Genomic DNA, 18,146 nt, shown 5'->3' with positions numbered 1-18,146 from the left:
CATGCACGCCTCCAACTCAATCAGGAAGTTTGCAGACGACACTACAGTGGTAGGCTTGATTACCAACAACGACGAGACAGCCTACAGGGAGGATGTGAGGGCCCTGGGAGTGTGGTGTCAGGAAAATAACCTCTCACTCAACGTCAACAAAACAAGGGAGATGATCTGACTTCAGGAAACAGCAGAGGGAGCAGCCCCCCGTCCACATCGACGGGACAGTAGTGGAGAAGGCGGAAAGTTAAGGTCCTCAGCGTACACATCACAGACAAACTGAAATGGTCCACCCACACAGACAACGTGGTGAAGAAGGCGCTATCACCTTTTCAGGAGGCTGAAGAAATTTGGCTTGTCACCTAAAACACTCACAAACTTTTACAGCTACACAATCGAGAGCGTCCTGTCGGGCTGTATCACCGCCTGGTACGGCAACTGCTCCGCCCACAACCGCAAGGCTCTCCAGAGGGTAGTGCGGTCTGTACAACGCATCACCGGGGGCAAACTACCTGCCCTCCAGGACACCTACAGCACCCGATGTCACAGGAAGGCCAAAAAGATGATTCCATTCCAGACATTACAATGAGCCCTTTCTCCTATAGCTCCTATTTCTCCTATTCAGACTGGTACAGAGCCGTTTATTTGGAGGGGGGAAGGGGAGTTGCGAGGCCATTTTTTTATGCTTGTGTACGAACATATCCTTCTTTAAGCCTAGGCATTGGGCTTGAGATTGTTTCTTTAGCAAACTCATACAAGGTAGAAAAGTGTGAGTGCGCATTAATAGAGGCCTGTTCTAATTGTGTTGTGTGTGTAGAAGGACCCCATGATGTCTGGGCGCTCAGCCAAGAATGACAGAAACTAACTGGTTCCTCTCAGCTTAACTGGAGACAGAGTAAAGTGTTATATTCTACACACCAGTGATAGAGCTGTTGTTCTGTTTGGAGCCTGTTTCTGGGCGAAAGGTTCATGTTTTGTGCGTGTTTAGGGGTAGGACACACATCATTTGGGCCGACAGTCAAAGGCGCTTGCTTTCCCAACTTGGGGGAACCGTTGAGCTGCTGTTAGAGGAAGTATGTCTGGAGTGACTTCCTGCCACTTTCGCACCTATTGTCCTCACTCAGTTGCGACAGACCGAGGCAACCATTTCAATCAGTCGTCACTCCCCACACACACATAGATAGGGTCACGTGGTTTTGCAGATGCTTGCATGAGATAACTTGACTATATAAGGCTTCTGTACTCTTTGTGTGCAGGCTCTCACTCCATTTCACCTGTGTGGGTGGTGCGACCAGCCTCCTTATTGTAATACGTTTTTAATAAAAGTAATACCTTGATTGATTATTGACTTTGCCTCTCCTCATTATTAGTTAAAAGGTAGAATTTCCACCACAGAGTACGGTATTGAAAATCATACTATAGGTACTTCTAAATTCCCCAAGCCTAGTGCACACACACCGGCCTGCGCAGACCAGCACACACACACCGGCCTGCGCAGACCAGCGCACACACACACCGGCCTGCGCAGACCAGCGCACACACACACCGGCCTGCGCAGACCAGCACACACACACCGGCCTGCGCAGACCAGCACACACACACCGGCCTGCGCAGACCAGCACACACTCACCGGCCTGCGCAGACCAGCACACACACACACACTCTTCTCATCAGAGATTAGACCTCTCTGCTGTGCTCTCTCTATTTTGTTTTTGGAATCTCTCTCACACACCTGCACACCTGCACACACCCACCCATACCTCCTGCTCTGCTTTGTGGAAGTGCTTGACGAGGTTGTTTACGGCCTCCCTCATTTCCTCCTGCACCTGGACAGAAGACAGTCCTGAATGAAGGAGAGAGAGAGAGCGAGGATAATGGAGAAGAGATGGAGGGATTGAGAGGAGGAAGAGACGTGAAGATGGACAATGGCATGAAAGACGATAAGGAGAGCATTAAAAGTAAGGTATAGCAATGAGTGACTTTAAAAAAATGTTTTGCACATTTTACTCATGACAATAGAAAGAAAATATTATGGTTGACTGTTTATATAAAAAGTGAAATATCTGTTTTTTTTATTTTTTTTGTTTTTTAAATTTTATCCCATTTTCTCCCCAATTTTCGTGGTATCCAATCGCTAGTAATTACTACCTTGTCTCATCGCTACAACTCCCGTACGGGCTCGGGAGAGACGAAGGTCGAAAGCCATGCGTCCTCCGAAGCACAACCCAACCAGCCGTACTGCTTCTTAACACAGCGCGCCTCCAACCCGGAAGCCAGCCGCACCAATGTGTCGGAGGAAACACCGTGTACCTGGCCCCCTTGGTTGGCGCGCACTGCGCCCGGCCCGCCACAGGAGTCGCTGGAGCGCGATGAGACAAGGATATCCCTACCGGCCAAACCCTCCCTAACCCGGACGACGCTATGCCAATTGTGCGTCGCCCCACGGACCTCCCGGTCGCGGCCGGCTGCGACAGAGCCTGGGCGCGAACCCAGAGACTCTGGTGGCGCAGTTAGCACTGCGATGCAGTGCCCTAGACCACTGCGCCACCCGGGAGGCCCCGAAATATCTGTTTTTGACTGTCGTTTTAACAATTACAGGTGCAAACTGTGTGTGTGTCTGTCCCCCATACATACTGTTGTTACTGTTGCTGCGCCCCAGTGACCCCAGACCCCCCATGTGTCCACTCTGAAGGGGCGAACCCTGCTCCGGGGGTGTCCCCGTCCACCTCCCAGACTCCTCCTCTCCTCTGGGAGACACCAGCTGACCAATCAGCACCCTCTCCAGGCTGCCGTCACCCACACCCTTCCCCAGCCAGCGGCCACACGGGAACCTGGGAGGAGAGCGTGGGTGTAGATAGATAATGGGGTCAGAGGTTAGATGTGAAATACGGCAAGCGAGAAGTCATTTGGGATTGGGCAATTCAGAATTTTGAAGGAGAGTCACATTCATTGCGCACCAAACAAAAAGGGAGGGACGATCTAAACTTGTCTAATAATAAACACTCATTTTCCTGTTGCAGAACGTTTTTTCCGTTGCGCGCCCTAATGAACATGACCTAGGTGAGTGCAGAAATTAGAGCGACACTTTTCCGACTAACTTGGTCAAAAAGATGTGGAGCTCAATGCAGGTTTGACACACAGCCAAAACAGTATCCATACAGTATGTGTGCGTTACCTGTAGGTGTGTCCAGTGATCTCGTTGTGCACAATCACACAGTCCACCAGACACTTAGCCAGTAGGCCAGAGTTCTCCTGCCCCAACTGCAGGGTGCTCAGCCTGCCCAGGTTCTGGCACTGACACAGAGACAGAGAGACCAAAGTGAGAACTGTGTGTGTGAGACAGTGATTTGTGAGAATGTGTGTACATGCATGTGTTTGCACATGTGTTTGATGGAGAATTCCCGAAGCAGCCACCCAGCCCAGAGGAACGGAGCATCTCACCTGGAAGAAGATCTCCTGTGTGTTCTTGGGGCTCTGCCTGACCCCAGAGTCACCCAGCTCTCCAGACACACACACCCAGGGGTTGGACATTGTCATGGCAATGCTCAGCTTCTTCATGGGTGTTATGACAACACGGTATGGAATGCCTGAAGGGACACAAGAGACAAGGACTTTTACATTTTGGTCATTTAGCAGATGCTCTTATCTAGAGCGAGGCAGTGAACACATTTCACATTTCAGTGCAATGTTAGATGTTTACGGACCTTGGCCTTACAGGTACCTCTAGTTCAGGGTTACCCAACCTCACAGAATTTGTCCCGCGGGTGGTTTTATTTGCCCCCCCCCCCCCCCCCCCCCCCCAAAATTGAACATAAAATTGTTGGACATAAGACTGTCGAAACCCCAGGAAATCAGCTCCAAGTGATTTTATTTTAAGAAATCTGTAGTAATATTCTCACGCATAATTGAGCCACGGGATCGTCTACAAATGTAAACAAGGTCTGAAATGATTATGTTTTAGTCAAACATTATGTCTGTTTGGGCTTCTTGCGGTCAATTTGCAGTCTACACATTATTTAGAATTATGTTCCAGACCCCTGATCATTTACTCAAGACAATTTTATTTATTTTTTAAAACGGCCCGCGGCTGAATTTAGTTGATGATCCCTGCTCTAGTTTAAACCAGCTAACAATGTTCGGTTCCCTAGTGCGCTAGTGGTAACGTTCCACTATCCAGTGTTCTAAAAACGTTCCTTCTTAAAACGTTTCAGGAACTGTCTAAGAACTGTTCTCAGAACTGCAGGTAGATGTAGACTTATGATATGAAGATAATGTTTCTGCAATATCATTCTAATAACTGTAACGCTCTAATAACATTAGGAAAACGTTAAGGAACCCAATGAGAACCCAATGAGAACACCCCCCCGATATGTTCCAGGAACGTTTCTGGTTTCAGTATCTTGGAAGCTGGGATGTGTTCATTAGGACCCGCAACACATAAACACATTTAGCAGAAAACTAAATGGAACGCTTCTCATTGAACACAGCCCTGTGGAATCTGCCAGACTTACTGATGGAGGTGAATGTGCGTGTGAAGCAGAGGTAGTCCACAGTGTTGAGGGACAGCAGGTGGAACAGGAACTGCTCCCTCTCCTCCTCACACAGTAGGAACGCATGGGGCTTGTACAGCTGCCTGCAGGGAGGGGACAAGTGAACACACACACCTCACAGAGAGAAGAAAACGAAGCATACGTCTGAAGATACATCTGTCATTGCCCTTTTCACCTCATGGTGACGACCCGAAATGTGCTGGCTCAAATATTTTCATTTTCACATGGTCCTTTCCAGCACGGTCCTAGCAACTATCGTGGATGTGCAACCAAGCCAGCTCGGGACGGCTCGGCTCGGCTCTGCTCAGCTCAAGTTTCAACTTTCAATGGCACATGCACAAGTACAGTGAAATGCCTTTCTTGCAAACTCAAAACCCAACAATGCACTAATCAATAACAATTGAATAAAAAATGCGCAATAAAGTAAGTAAGTAAGCATACTATATACAGGAAAACAATTATTAAGTCTGTTCCATTATACAATATTTACAATGTGTAGGAATACTGGAGTGATAGAGGTAGAGTATATGGGGTAAGGTGACTAGACATCAGGATATATGATAAACAGTAGCAGCAGCTTGTATGTGAGTGGCTGTGCGGGTGTGTAGAGTCAGTATAAATGTCAGTATAAATGTATGTGCGTATGTGAGTGGGAAATTGATGGAGTGAGTGTTTGTGTGTATAGGGTGTTGGAGTGTTGGAGTGAGTGTGTATAGGGCCCTGTGAGTGTGCATAGAGACAGTGCACAAATAAAGGGTCAATAAAGATACAAGGTTAACGCAGACAGTCTGTGTAGCTATTTTGCTAGCTATTTATCAGTGGTATTGCTTGGGGATAGAAGCTGCTCAAGAGCTTGTTGGTGCCAGACTTGATGCACTGGCACCTCTTGCCGTGCGGCAGCAGAGAAAACAGTCTATGGCTTGGGTGGCTGGAGTCTTAAACGATTTTCCGGGCCTTCTTTTCAGACTGCTTAATATACAGGTCCTGGATGGCAGGTAGCTCAGCCCCAGTGATGTACTAGGCTTTCCGCACAACCCTCTGTAGCGCCATGCGGTCGAAGGGGGTGCTATTGCCATACCAAGCAATGATGCAGCCAGTCAATATGCTCTCAGTGGTACAGCTGTAGAACCTTTCCAGGATTTGAGGGCCCATGCCAAACTTTTTCAACCTCCTGAGGGGGAAGAGATACTGTCGCGCCTTCTTCACGACCGTGCGTGTGTGCGTTTGGACCAGTGGTTTGGACACCGAGTAACTTGAAGCTGTCTACCTGCACCACTGCCTTCCCGTCGATATGGATGGGGGCGTGCTCGCCCCCCGTTTCCTGTAGGAGCTGGTGTAGTCCACCAGCTCCTTGGTCTTGCTGACGTCGAGGGACAGGTTGTTGCTCCGGCACCACACTGCCAGGTCACTGACCTCCTCCCTGTATGCTGACTCATCGTCGCCGGTGATCAGGCCTGCCACCGTCGTGTCGTCAGCGAACTTGATGGTGCTGGAGTCATGCGTGGCGACGCAGTCGTGGATAGAACAGGAAGTACAGGAGGGGACTAAGCACACACTCCTGTGGGGCCCCTGTGTTAAGGGTGGTGGATGTGATGCTGCCTACCCTCACCACCTGGGGTCGGCCCGTCAGGAAATCCAGGATCCATTTGCAGAGGTAGGTGTTCAGACCCAGAGTCCTAAGCTTGGTGACGAGCTTGAAGGGGACAATGGTGTTGAATGCTGAGCTTTAGTCACTGAACAGCATTCTCACATATGTATTCCTCTTATCTAGGTGGGTGAGGGCAGTGTGGAGAGCAATTGCGATTGCATCGTCTATGGATCTGTTGGGGCGGTATGCAAATTGGAGTGGGTCTAGGGGGGCTGGGATGGCGGAGTTGATGGTGTGCCATAACACTCAAAGCACTTCATGATTACAGAAGTGAGTGCTTCAGGACGGTAGTCACTGGAGCATGAAGGTCGTAGGAACAGGAATGATGGTGGTCAGTAGTGTGAAGAGGGTATATGTGATATGTGTGTATACCTGATTAGGTTCTGGTTGGCCAGCAGCAGTTTGAGGTGTTGCGAGAGCACTTTCTTCTCCAGGGAAAGATGGATCCAGGCCCGTGCCCGACCCACCTCACTGAGACTCTCACTCATAGTCTGGACAAACCTAAAACAAAAATTTTAAAAACGCTATCAGAAATTCAATGGTTTTCAAAGATAGCAGTGTTTTGGGTTGTGTTGCACTTTATTACCTCATATCCTGTACAAAGGAGCCCTTCGGGGGTGCAAGCCCCTCCTCTAGCCTCATGCTGTCCAGCCCATTGGACACTGTAACCAGGAAGAGAGAGTGATTGGCAGATGTGATCAGACTTGACAGAGTACACCTAACAGACAAACTATTATCTTGTTAATGACAGGTGACGCTAGCAGACCAGAACATAGAATGATTGAGGCATGATTAGACAGATAGATTACTGTACTACATTCCTAGTATGTGTCTAGCCTGGTCCCAGATCTGTTTGTGGTGTATATTAAATTCCAAAAATCATTGTCATTGGCAGCACAAACAGGCTAGTATGTATCTGCTCTTACCTGGAGACTCGGCAGGTGATGGTGGCTCCATCTTCTCCCCATTGGCCTGGCAGTGGAGCAGGTGGGACCACAGAGCCGACCTTCCCTAGACGGTACAAACACTCAATCACACACTCAACCACGGCAAAACAGCAGTGTGTGATTACAGTATGTATGAACGTGTGTTTGTGTATGTTTGTTACTAACCTGTTTGAGCAGCAGCCCGTGGCCCCAGGTCCTCTCCAGCAGGTCACAGAGGCTGTGGATCAGTGTGTTCTCCTGCAGGCCCGTGATGCTGGCCTCACCCTGACCCAGCTCCACACTCTCCTTCCCCATCCTCTCCATCAATATACGCCTGGTCTGCACCACACAGAGACACACAACAAACACTAAATCTGGCCTAAATCCTGACTTCTTACTCTTAGATTGCGTCCCAATTCCACACCCTTCTACCGAAGTGTGGACTTGATTTAAGGATTTTAAGTCCATGACGGGGGCTGTGCTAGGGCACACTTTAGGAGAAGTGTGGAGAATTGGGACCATGTCAATACATGATTCATGCAAGGGTCAGAATTAAGCACCCGCAACTCAAGTTAGGAGGACTTGGCCCTCTTTGAATGTAGTCTTGATTTATGTTATCATTTCAAGAATCAGAGGTCACAAAACTGACATTTTTCAGCTACAGATGCACTGCACACTCACACTGCATTTCTCCAAAAGTGGAGAACAATATAGGGAATAGGGTTCCATTTTGGACAATCACTCTGTATATCTACCTCTAATATGCTGTGTGATTGTCTAGAGTCGATGCCCAACTGAAAGATGCTGTGCCCCTGCTGTGGTGGGTCCGGAGACCCCTTACCTTCAGGCGACATTCACCCAGGAGCCCCTCCACGAACCCCCGCTGGATTTGAGTGACAGCTGAGGGGGAGGGGTCAAGAAGCTTGGACTGGTGTAGGCTCCTCCTCCCCGGGGAATACTTCTAACGGATAAACCCAGAGAGCACGAGCCAATCAGACACACAAAAAAAAAATATTCTGAAAACAACCAATAACTCCTTTCCTAGCCCCTACCCATCCTGGGTTTGTAGATCGTACTAAAACAGAGAGGGACTACCTGGCTCATTAAATTTTTTCCACTTAAAAAACCCCCCGAAGAATCCAGAATGATGGTCATCACCATATTGCTTACACCAGTTAAGGGAAAGGGCTAGTGGTTGATTTTGGACAGGGCCATAGGTAAAGCAGGTGTTTACCTCTCTCTGGTCATTGCCCAGTCCCGATGTCGTCTCAGTGGTCACTGGTCTCTTAATGTCGCTCCTGCGAGTGTTACGGCTTGACCACCTGTACACAGGGGCAACTGCATCAGACTCAATGTACATTGTGTCTTTGTGTGCATGCAGGTGATTTGTGTGCGTGTGTGCTTAGATCATTCTTGTGTGCATGTGTGTGTGTAGGTCATTCTTGTGTGTGTGTGTCGGTGTGTATGTTACTTACTTGTTGGTGTTATGTCCCTGTGCCAGTACATCAGCCTGCAGCCTGGGGAAGCAGCCCTGTTGGTGTCGACCCTGGCCGATCCTCATGTCCAACAGGTGGGGGTGGATGGCCGTGTGGTCAGCCTTCAGCAGCCTGCGTTCCATGGCCTGGGCTAGGGATCAGAGCAAAATAGAGGTGGGAGATGTGAGTGGGGCCTACTGGAGAATGCTGTGGGAGAGGCAGTGCCAATGAACCTTTTCACAGTATAGTGCTGACCCAAACCGTACCGTGCTGTCTCTGGTATTATCCTTCCACACTGTCATTTCCAGAAACGATGGTAGATGTGTAACCAGGCTAGGGCAGTAAAATAATATGAATATATGCCATTTCAAAGTGACTTATAGACATGCTTGCATCGTTTATTGTATGGACGGTCGCAGCGGGGATCGAACCCACAATCCTGACATTGAAAGTGCCATGCTCTACCAACTGAGCCACACAGGGCAGCATTGTCACTTCTTCATTTCTAGCTTTTCATTCCTCCACATAGAAGTCTTACATTGAATGACCATTGTATAAGCCTGTTTTTCGAATAGAGAATTTCTGATCAGTGTCATACTGTATGTAAGTCTATGATCTGTAAAGCTCTTTGTACATAACCACGGTCATGTGTTGTTGTCACGATATGGAAGTGAACCCTATCTGGTTCCCTTTGAAAGTCACATTTCTGGGAAACCCAATGGAGAGATAAAGGGAGAAACAAACAGAGAGAAGGAGAGTAAAACAGAGAGAGAGAGAGAGAGAGAGAGTAAAACAGAGAGAGAGAGAGAAACAGAGAGAGAGAGAGAGAGAGAGAGAGAGAGAAACACAGAGAGAGAGAGCGAGAGAGAGAGAGTAAAACAGAGAGAGAGAGAAAGAGAGAGTAAAACAGAGAGAGAGCGAGAGAGAGAGAGTAAAACAGAGAGAGAGAGAGACAAACAGAGAGAGAGAGAGAGAGAAAAAAACAGAGAGAGAGAGAGCGAGAAAAACAGAGAGAGAGAGAGAAAGAGAGAGAGAGAAAAACAGAGAGAGAGCGAGAGAGAGAGTAAAACAGAGAGAGAGAGAGAGAGAGTAAAACACAGAGAGAGAGATAAATAGAGAGAGAGAAAAACAGAGATAGAGAGAGAGAGAGAGTAAAACAGAGAGAGAGAGAGAGAGTAAAACAGAGAGAGAGAGAGAGAAACAGAGAGAGAGAGAGAAAAAAACAGAGAGAGAGAGAGAGAGAAAAACAGAGAGAGAGAGAGAGAGAGAGAGAAACAGAGAGAGAGAGAGAGAGAGAAAAAAACAGAGAGAGAGAGAGAAAAAAAACAGAGAGAGAGAGAGAGAGAAAAACAGAGAGAGAGAGAGAGAGCTTGGCAGAGCACTTGGCAGTACTTCAAAGCCGCGAGTTTTGGGGCTCTCATTATAGGGAAAAAATGTACTGTTTTCTCCCTCCTCCTCTCATCATATTCTACTTATCCCCCCCTCCCCATCCTCCACCGCTCTAAAGTATCCCCTTCTCAGTTTTACTCCCTTTCTCCCCCGCATATATCATCTTTTACCCTACACTCCTCTTTTCTCTCCCCCCTCTTGTTTCTACCTTTTTTACAATTTGTTCTTCTCTCAGATTGATAGTGAACTTAATTTCCCCTCTAATTTCACCAGAACAAATATCCCCCATCCCTCACTCATCTTTTATTCTATGTCGCAGTCACTCCATCTAAATCTTCCCTCTTTGTTTCCCTCTTCGTTCAGTGGAACAGAGGGAATATAGGGAGTAGAAAGAAAAAAAGGCCAAGACGAATCCGCTAACCCATTCAATGCGAGTTGTATAATGGTTTGAAAGTCACATTCCGGGTTTTGGAGACGCTAGGATCTTTAGCTAATCCCTGCCTCTCAATATACTCTAAGCATTGGACAGAGGACAACGCACGGACCGTGTTCATCAGGCCCCAGCAGACTACAAGAGTGAGGGACTATCTGAACTCATTTTCGTTTACTGTTGCAAAAGATTTTTAAATATTTTCCAATGCGTGCCCTAATGAACATGAACCAGAGATAGGTGGACTGGGGGGTTCGCCCACCGGATGCAGTTAGCAATAATAATAATAATAATAATAATAATAATGGAAACGTGAGTACTACTGTAGCCCCCCTGGATCCAATTTCCACACCCTGCAGTCACCCACCCACCTGACTTGTGGAGCACGCTGCACTTCCTGTAGCGACGGTTGCCGGGGTCATCCTCAAACGTGTCGTAGAGGTGCTCCCTCTCCAGGCGGCCGTCGAACACACGCTGCAGCGGCTCCTGGTCGGCCCAGCGAGACAACACCTTGCTGTCCAAGAATGATGAGAACATGGCCGTCTCCAGGAACCAGGACAAGAAGTGCAGGTGCGGGGCAGGCTGCGCCGACAGGAAGGAGCCCTGGTGATACCACTAACCAGTTAAAGCAGTAACAGCGGGGGAATATTGCTTCCATCCTGAATGAGAGCTTCTTGTGAATGTATGTATGATTACTGACTGTGAAGGAGTAGCCTACGGATATAATGCGTGTCTATGGTATTCCTTCAGTGAGTGACTGTCGATCAATCTTCACCATTACCTTATCAAAGTTGCTCGTTCCGTCACGGTTGCCTAGCCAGGACTCCAGGTCAGGAGCACTGTGGATCACAAACTCTTCGTACCTCCCGAAAATGGCGGCGAAACGCCCGGCGAACACCTCCCTCAGCTGCACGTTCATTTTGGCCGCATTCAGTTCCTCCTCCTCCTCCTGGAATGCCTGTCCAAGGGTCTTTCCCCCCTCCACCCCTCCCTCTCCACACCTCCTCGCCAGTGCCTGCAGTCGTTCCAGCACGGCCAACTCCTCCCCTCCCAGGTTCCCATTGCGCCTGTCTTCCATCAGGTCCTCCAGGACGAGGCTGCTGAGGCAGGGGGGAGCGGCAGGGGCGGGGTTGGTGGTGGCGCCACCATGTGGCTGGAGGCCGAAACGCAGCAGCACCTCGTTCAGCTCCTGGATGAGCTCGGGCTGGTCTGGGAAGAGGGGCAGGTCCTCGGGTGGATCCACGCGGTGGTTGTCTATGTCCACAAAGCACAGGTTGGCCTGGAAGGGGGAGAGATCAAATAACATGTTATTCGTCATGTACACAGTTTACAGCGGGTATAAAAAGGTGCAGCGAAATGCTTGTTTCAAATCCCTCTCTTCCCCAGATCACTCTCTTTTCCTCATTTCGCCTACGTCTCATCTCTCCTTTCACCTCCTCTCTCTCTTTCCTCTCTAAAAACCCTGTCTCTCTTGGCATTCTAGTTTCACGTAGCCTGGTCCCAGATCTCTTTGCGCTGTATAGTCAACCAGAACAATTGGAGTTGGCTAAACAGCAAAACAGATCTGGGACCAGGCCAAGTTCAAATCAAATTTTATTTGTCACATGTGCCGAATACAACCGGTGTAGACCTTACAGTAAAATGCCTACTTACAAGCCCTTAACCAACAATGCAGTTTTAAGAAAATCCCTAAAAAGTAAGAGATAAGAATAACAAATAATTAAAGAGCAGCAGTAAATAACAATAGCGGGGCTATATACAGGGAATGCCGGTACAGAGTCAATGTGTCAATGTGCGGGGGCACCGGTGTCGATGTAGGTAGAGTTATTAAAGTGAATATGCATAGATAATAACAGAGAGTAGCAGCAGCGTTGGGGGGGGGGGGTCTAGGTAGCAAATAGTCCAGGTAGCAATTTGATTAGCCGTTCAGGAGTCTTATGGCTTGGGGGTAGAAGCTGTTTAGAAGCCTCTTGGAACTAGACTTGGCGCTCCGGTACCGCTTGCCGTGCGGTAGCAGAGAGAACAGTCTATGACTAGGGTGGTTGGACTTTGACAATTTTTAGGGCCTTCCTCCGACACCGCCTGGTATAGAGGTCCTGGATGGCAGGAAGCTTGGCCCCGGTGATGTACTGGGCCGTACGCACTACCCTCTGTAGTGCCTTGATGCAACCAGTCAGGATGCTCTTGATGGTGCAGCTGTAAAACCTTTTGAGGATCTGAGGACCCATGCCAAATCATTTCAGTCTCCTGAGGGGGAATATGTTTTGTTGTGCCCTCTTCACAACTATCTTGGTGTGCTTGGACCATGTTAGTTTGTTGGTGATGTGGACGCCAAAGGAACTTGAAGCTCTCAACCTGCTCCACTACAGCCCCGTCGATGAGAATGGGGGTGTGCTCGGTCCTCCTTTTCCTGTAGTCCACAATCATCTCCTTTGTCTTGATCACGTTGAGGGAGAGGTTGTTGTCCTGGCACAAAACGGTCAGGTCTCTGAACTCCCTATAGGCTGTCTCGTCAGTGATCAGGCCTACCACTGTTGTGTCATCAGCAAACTTAATGATGGAGTTGGAGTCGTGCCTGGCTGTGCCATCATGAGTGAACAGGGAGTACAGGAGGGGACTGAGCACGCACCCCTGAGGGGCCCCGTGTTGAGGATCAGCATGGCAGATGTGTTGTTACCTACCCTTACCATCTGGGGGCGGCCCGTCAGGGAGTCCAGGATCCAGCTGCAGAAGGAGGTGTTTAGTCCCAGGGTCCTTAGCTTAGTGATGAGCTTTGATGGCACTACGGTGTTGAACGCTGAGCTGTAGTCAATGAATAGCTTTCTCGCATAGGTGTTCCTGTTGTCCAGGTGGGAAAGGGCAGTGTGGAGTGCAATAGAGATTGCATCATCTGTGGATCTATTGGTGCGGTATGCAAATTGGAGTGGGTCTAGGGTTTCTGGGATAATAGTGTTGATGTGAGCAATGACCAGACTTTCAAAGCATTTCATGGCAACAGACGTGTTCTTCAGCACAGGGACTATGGTGGTCTGCTTAAAACATGTTGGTATTACAGACTCGGACAAGGAGAGGTTGAAAATGTCAGTGAAGACACTTGCCAGTCGGTCAGCGCATGCTCGCAGTACACATCCTGGTAATCTGTCTGGCCCTGCGGCCTTGTAAATGTTGAACTGTTTAAAGGTCTTACTTACATCGGCTGCAGAGAGCGTGATCACACAGTCTTCTGGAACAGCTGGTGCTCTCATGCATGTTTCAGTGTTATTTGCATCGAAGCGAGCATTGAAGTAGTTTAGCTCGTCTGGTAGGCTCGTGTCACTGGGCAGCTCTCGGCTGTGCTTCCCTTTGTAGTCTGTAATGGTTTGCAAGCCCTGCCACATCCGATGAGCGTCAGAGCCAGTGTAGTACGATTCGATCTTAGTCCTGTATTGACGCTTTGCCTGTTTGATGGTTTGTCGGAGGGCATAGCGGGATTTCTTATAAGCTTCCGGGTTAGAATCCCGCTCCTTGAAAGCGGCAGCTCTAGCCGTTAGCTCAGTGCGGATGTTGCCTGTAATCAATGGCTTCTGGTTAGGGTATGTACGCACAGTCACTGTGGGGACAATGTCCTCGATGCACTTATTGATAAAGCCAGTGACTGATGTGGTTTACTCCTCAATGCCATCGGAAGAATCCTGGAACATATTCCAGTCTATATTAGCAAAACAGTCCTGTAGCTTAGCATCTGCTTCATCTGACCACTTTTTTTTAGACTGAGTCACTGGTGGTTCCTGCTTTAATTTTTGCTTGTAAACAGGAATCAGGAGGATAGAGTTATGGTCAGATTTGCCAAATAGAGGGCGAGAGAGAGCTTTGTACGCGTCTCTCTGTGTGGAGTAAAGGTGGTCTAGAATATTTTTCCCTCTGGTTGCACATTTAACACGCTGATAGAAATTAGGTGAAACTGTTTCACGCACATCCCCTCGTTCACTGACAAAATGTTCGTCAATGCGGAAAACAGTCAGAGAAACGAGTCGACCTCTGGAGAGAAGCTTAGCAGGCACTGGCGTGACACAGACTATGTCAGAGAACGACACCATGAAATCCCATAACAGCATCAACAGTGAGCTCTGCTTAAGTGACACTCTGTTGGTCCAAATTCAGCACTGACATTATGCCATGGTCCAGTTTGTTTCCTAACTGCATGTGATGAGACAGATTCACACAGACCACCGTTTGTTTACAGTTCTAGTTTAAAGGCCCACTCCTCAACTTAAAAAAAAGACAGTGATATTCGTCAAGAACGGGCATGAACAATGGGTATCATTCATTTAAATGATCAAACACGTCTGTAAATATCAAAGAATGTGCCTTTAAAAGTTCATAGGATTGAAGCATCGTCGCTCCACTTCTCACGGGAACGCTTGCAACGTAAACCACGCCCTCGCCTTCCCCCTCGGAGTATGTTGACCCAATTCACCATGACAAAATATGTTGACATCCCACTGTACTGTGACACATCAGCTAAATGCCATCAAAAGCTATGTGCTTTGTAAAAAGCCATGACTTTGGATAAGGATACAGATAAAAACGCACTTAATCCTGCTGGAAAAAAGGGGTTGTAGATAGATAGATATTTAATACACAGTATAGGGTCGGGATGCGTTCTACAATCTGCTAAGTGTGCATTCTATTGCTGCCTCCTGTGCCCCCCCCCCTACCCTCTCACATACATCCAGAAATAAACTGTGCAATTCTTAAACCTTAATTATTCACGTTGTCTGATTTCTTTAGAAATGTGTTGCTCGGTGCCTTCCTCCTCCCACCTCTCTCTCTCTCTCTACTGATGTCTCCTGCTCCCTCTCTCTGGGCCAGCTCTTCCACTTCAAAGAAAACTCCTCATCTCTGTGTCCCAAATTGCACCCTACTTAGGGAATAGGGTGCCATTTGGGACGCGTGCCCAACGAAATGCTTATGCGACACGGCGTGATCTTTCGTAGAGGGATGGAGAATTGGATTTGGGGAGAGAAGGTAGAAGTGGAGGAGCTCGCCAGAGGAGCTATGTGAATTTCTATGTTCTCCAGCACCAGAGAGCTCGGGGGGGGGGGGGGGGGGTTATAATGCAACTAGAATAGGATGGATTAGTGCAGGCACTGCAAGAATGCAGCAAATGTTACAAAGCTCTTTTCACTGCCTGTTACATTGCGTAATGGAATGCCTGTAATTAGAATGCACGTTACAGTGAACGTTACATTGTGTTCGAATGCTTGTTGGAATGTTTTTGCAAGGTCAGTGAATGCCTGCTAGAATGCCAGTCAGATTGTGTATCAAAATGCCTAGTAGAATGCTACAGAGAATGAACTATACTGAACAAAAATATAAATGCAAAGTGTTGGTCCCATGTTTCATGAGCTGAAATAAAAGATCCCAGAAATGTTCCATACGCACAAAAAGCTTATTTCTCAAACTTTTGGGGACAAATTTGTTTACATCCCTGTTAGTGAGCATATCTCCATCCACCTGACAGGAGTGGCATATCAAGAAGATGATTAAACAGCATGATCATTACACAGGTGCACCTTGTGCGGGGGACAATAAAAGGTCACTCTAAAATGTGCCGTTTTTCACATAACACAATGCCACAGATGTCTCAAGTTTTGAGGGAGAGTGCAATTGGCATGCTGACAGCAGGGATGTCCACCAGAGCTGTTGCCAGATAATTTAATGTTCATTTCTCTACCATAAGCTGCCTCCAACATAGTTTTCGAGAATTTGGCAGTACGTCCAACCAGCCTCACAACCGCAGACCACGTGTATGGCGTTGTGTGGGCAAGCGGTTTGCTGATGTCATCGTTGTGAACAGAGTGCCCCGTGGTGGTGGGTTTATGGTATGGGCAGGCATAAGCTACAGACAATGAAGACAATTGCATTTTATAGATAGGCAATAGGCAATTTGAAAGCACAGAGATGCCGTGTCGATATACTGAGGCCCGTTGTCGTGCCGTTCATCCGCCGCCATCCCCTCATGTTTCAGCATGATAATGCACGGCACCATGTCACGAGGATATGTACACAATCCAGCAACTTTGCACAGCCATTGAAGAGAAACGGGTCAACGTTCCACAGGCCACAATCAACAGCCTGATCAACTCTATGCAAACTAGATGTGTCACGCTGCACGAGGCAAATGGTGGTCACACCAGATACCGACTGGTTTTCTGATTTTTAAAGGTATCTGTGACCAACAGATGCATGTCTGTATTCCCAGTCATGTGAAATCCATAGATTAGGACCTACTGAATTCATTTCAATTGACTGATTTCCTTTTATGAACTGTAACTCAGTAAAACCTTTGGTATAGTTGCATGTTGTGTTTCTATTTTTGTTCAGTATAGAACGCTTCAAAGTCTATGGTATAGCCAGGTGGTATAGCCAGGTGGTATAGCCAGTTGAATTGTAATTGAATAGTGGATTTAAAACTAACTAGGTGTTTGGATTCAGCAACCTCCCATTCTTATTAAAGAAATATGAACTTTGGACTACATGAGAACATCGTTTGTCCTACTGTACCTCCAGTTCTGGTCAACTTCAAAAGACTTTAAAATTGTTGCTCCCTCTTGGCCAGGTCATACTTAAAGAAGAAATGTGTTCTCAATAACTTGACTGGTTCAATAAAGGCCTTTTGAGGGTCAAATTTTTTTTTTTTAAAGCCTCCGTTACATGCCTACAGTTCCAAACACAAAGCACTAAGCAGGCACATACAATAGATAGGGCTCTACCTGTGCAGAGCACATGCCCCTTTGCCCTTCCAGTCTCCAAAGTGCCCTTTTGGGTGGTGGTATAATGTCCCCCAAAATGATATTTTTTGTACAAATGTTTTGGTCATTGTTGTTCAGAACCCACTGCCCGTAAGTCGTGGTCATGTTCGCCACCCCCCATCCCGTCCGTTGGCTGCGCTCCGTAGCTCTCGCACGCCCGGTTGCGCCCGTTCTCCCCCCAGTCTGCCCTGTACTGAGATTGCACATGCCCGGTATCCAAACATGCATGGCTTGAGAGATGCGGTCACCGGTTAAATGTGTGTGTAGCTACCTAGTTTAAATATCAACAGTACTGCCACAGCGGCGTAACATTCGATTAACACTGCCTACATCGTCGTCAATATTAGGTCTGGTTGGCTGATACGCGCAGCAGCAGAGAGAGACAGAAACACAGAGGTAAATCTTAACCAGTCAAAGAAATGGAGCTAGCTAACTAGCAGGTTTACATCAATCATCAACAATCAGCTGATAGCCCACCCCTTTTCTCCAATGTCAATCATATCATGTGACGATGAGTGTGTTCTTGCAGAAATAAATAGGCCTATGCTTAAAAAAATGTAACAATGTTCACTACAGAGGAATTTGGTATGTTAGGAAGTATGAAAGTATAATTTTTGCTCAAAATGATAGATAGGCCCCCCCCCCCCCCCCCAGGGTCTGTTTATGGCCCTGGTACTAAGTACATATCATTCAAATACCTCATGGGACAGATCCAGAGTGGAGCATTGGGAGAAATCCTTCCGTTGGATGCCCATCAAGTAGGGCACGGGGGCATCCAGGAGATGGTGCAAGGGCACGGGCAAGATGGGCAGGTAGACGTGCTGCCACTGGAATGGAAACAGTAGGTTGGTGATGCCCTCTGCCACCGTCATCAACCGCTGGTAGTCTGGAGACAGAGAGACGCATGATGTGAAATTAACAAGTGCACACTTTTGGGTTACAT

General features: G+C 47.8%; 1 protein-coding gene across 1 annotated transcript in view; it reads right to left on the bottom strand.

Annotated features, from left to right (window-relative positions):
* LOC120066571 (DENN domain-containing protein 5B-like) overlaps positions 1 to 18,146 on the bottom strand; it is a 64,048-nt gene that overhangs the window by 19,941 nt on the left and 25,961 nt on the right. Inside the window, exons 4-18 of the mRNA XM_039017997.1 lie at positions 17,902 to 18,089; positions 11,191 to 11,688; positions 10,781 to 11,012; positions 8,591 to 8,741; positions 8,350 to 8,437; positions 7,957 to 8,076; positions 7,302 to 7,454; positions 7,116 to 7,200; positions 6,776 to 6,851; positions 6,562 to 6,690; positions 4,503 to 4,624; positions 3,433 to 3,578; positions 3,167 to 3,285; positions 2,635 to 2,822; positions 1,752 to 1,834 (exon numbers count right to left, since the gene is read on the bottom strand). Of these exons, the coding sequence (XP_038873925.1) occupies positions 1,752 to 1,834; positions 2,635 to 2,822; positions 3,167 to 3,285; positions 3,433 to 3,578; positions 4,503 to 4,624; positions 6,562 to 6,690; positions 6,776 to 6,851; positions 7,116 to 7,200; positions 7,302 to 7,454; positions 7,957 to 8,076; positions 8,350 to 8,437; positions 8,591 to 8,741; positions 10,781 to 11,012; positions 11,191 to 11,688; positions 17,902 to 18,089 (2,378 nt within the window). The remainder of the gene's footprint in view (positions 1 to 1,751; positions 1,835 to 2,634; positions 2,823 to 3,166; positions 3,286 to 3,432; positions 3,579 to 4,502; positions 4,625 to 6,561; positions 6,691 to 6,775; positions 6,852 to 7,115; positions 7,201 to 7,301; positions 7,455 to 7,956; positions 8,077 to 8,349; positions 8,438 to 8,590; positions 8,742 to 10,780; positions 11,013 to 11,190; positions 11,689 to 17,901; positions 18,090 to 18,146) is intronic.

This window comes from Salvelinus namaycush, chromosome 21, assembly GCF_016432855.1.
Source record: "Salvelinus namaycush isolate Seneca chromosome 21, SaNama_1.0, whole genome shotgun sequence".
Classification (NCBI taxonomy): Eukaryota; Metazoa; Chordata; class Actinopteri; order Salmoniformes; family Salmonidae; genus Salvelinus; species Salvelinus namaycush.
This window is presented reverse-complemented; position numbering and strand designations above follow the sequence as displayed.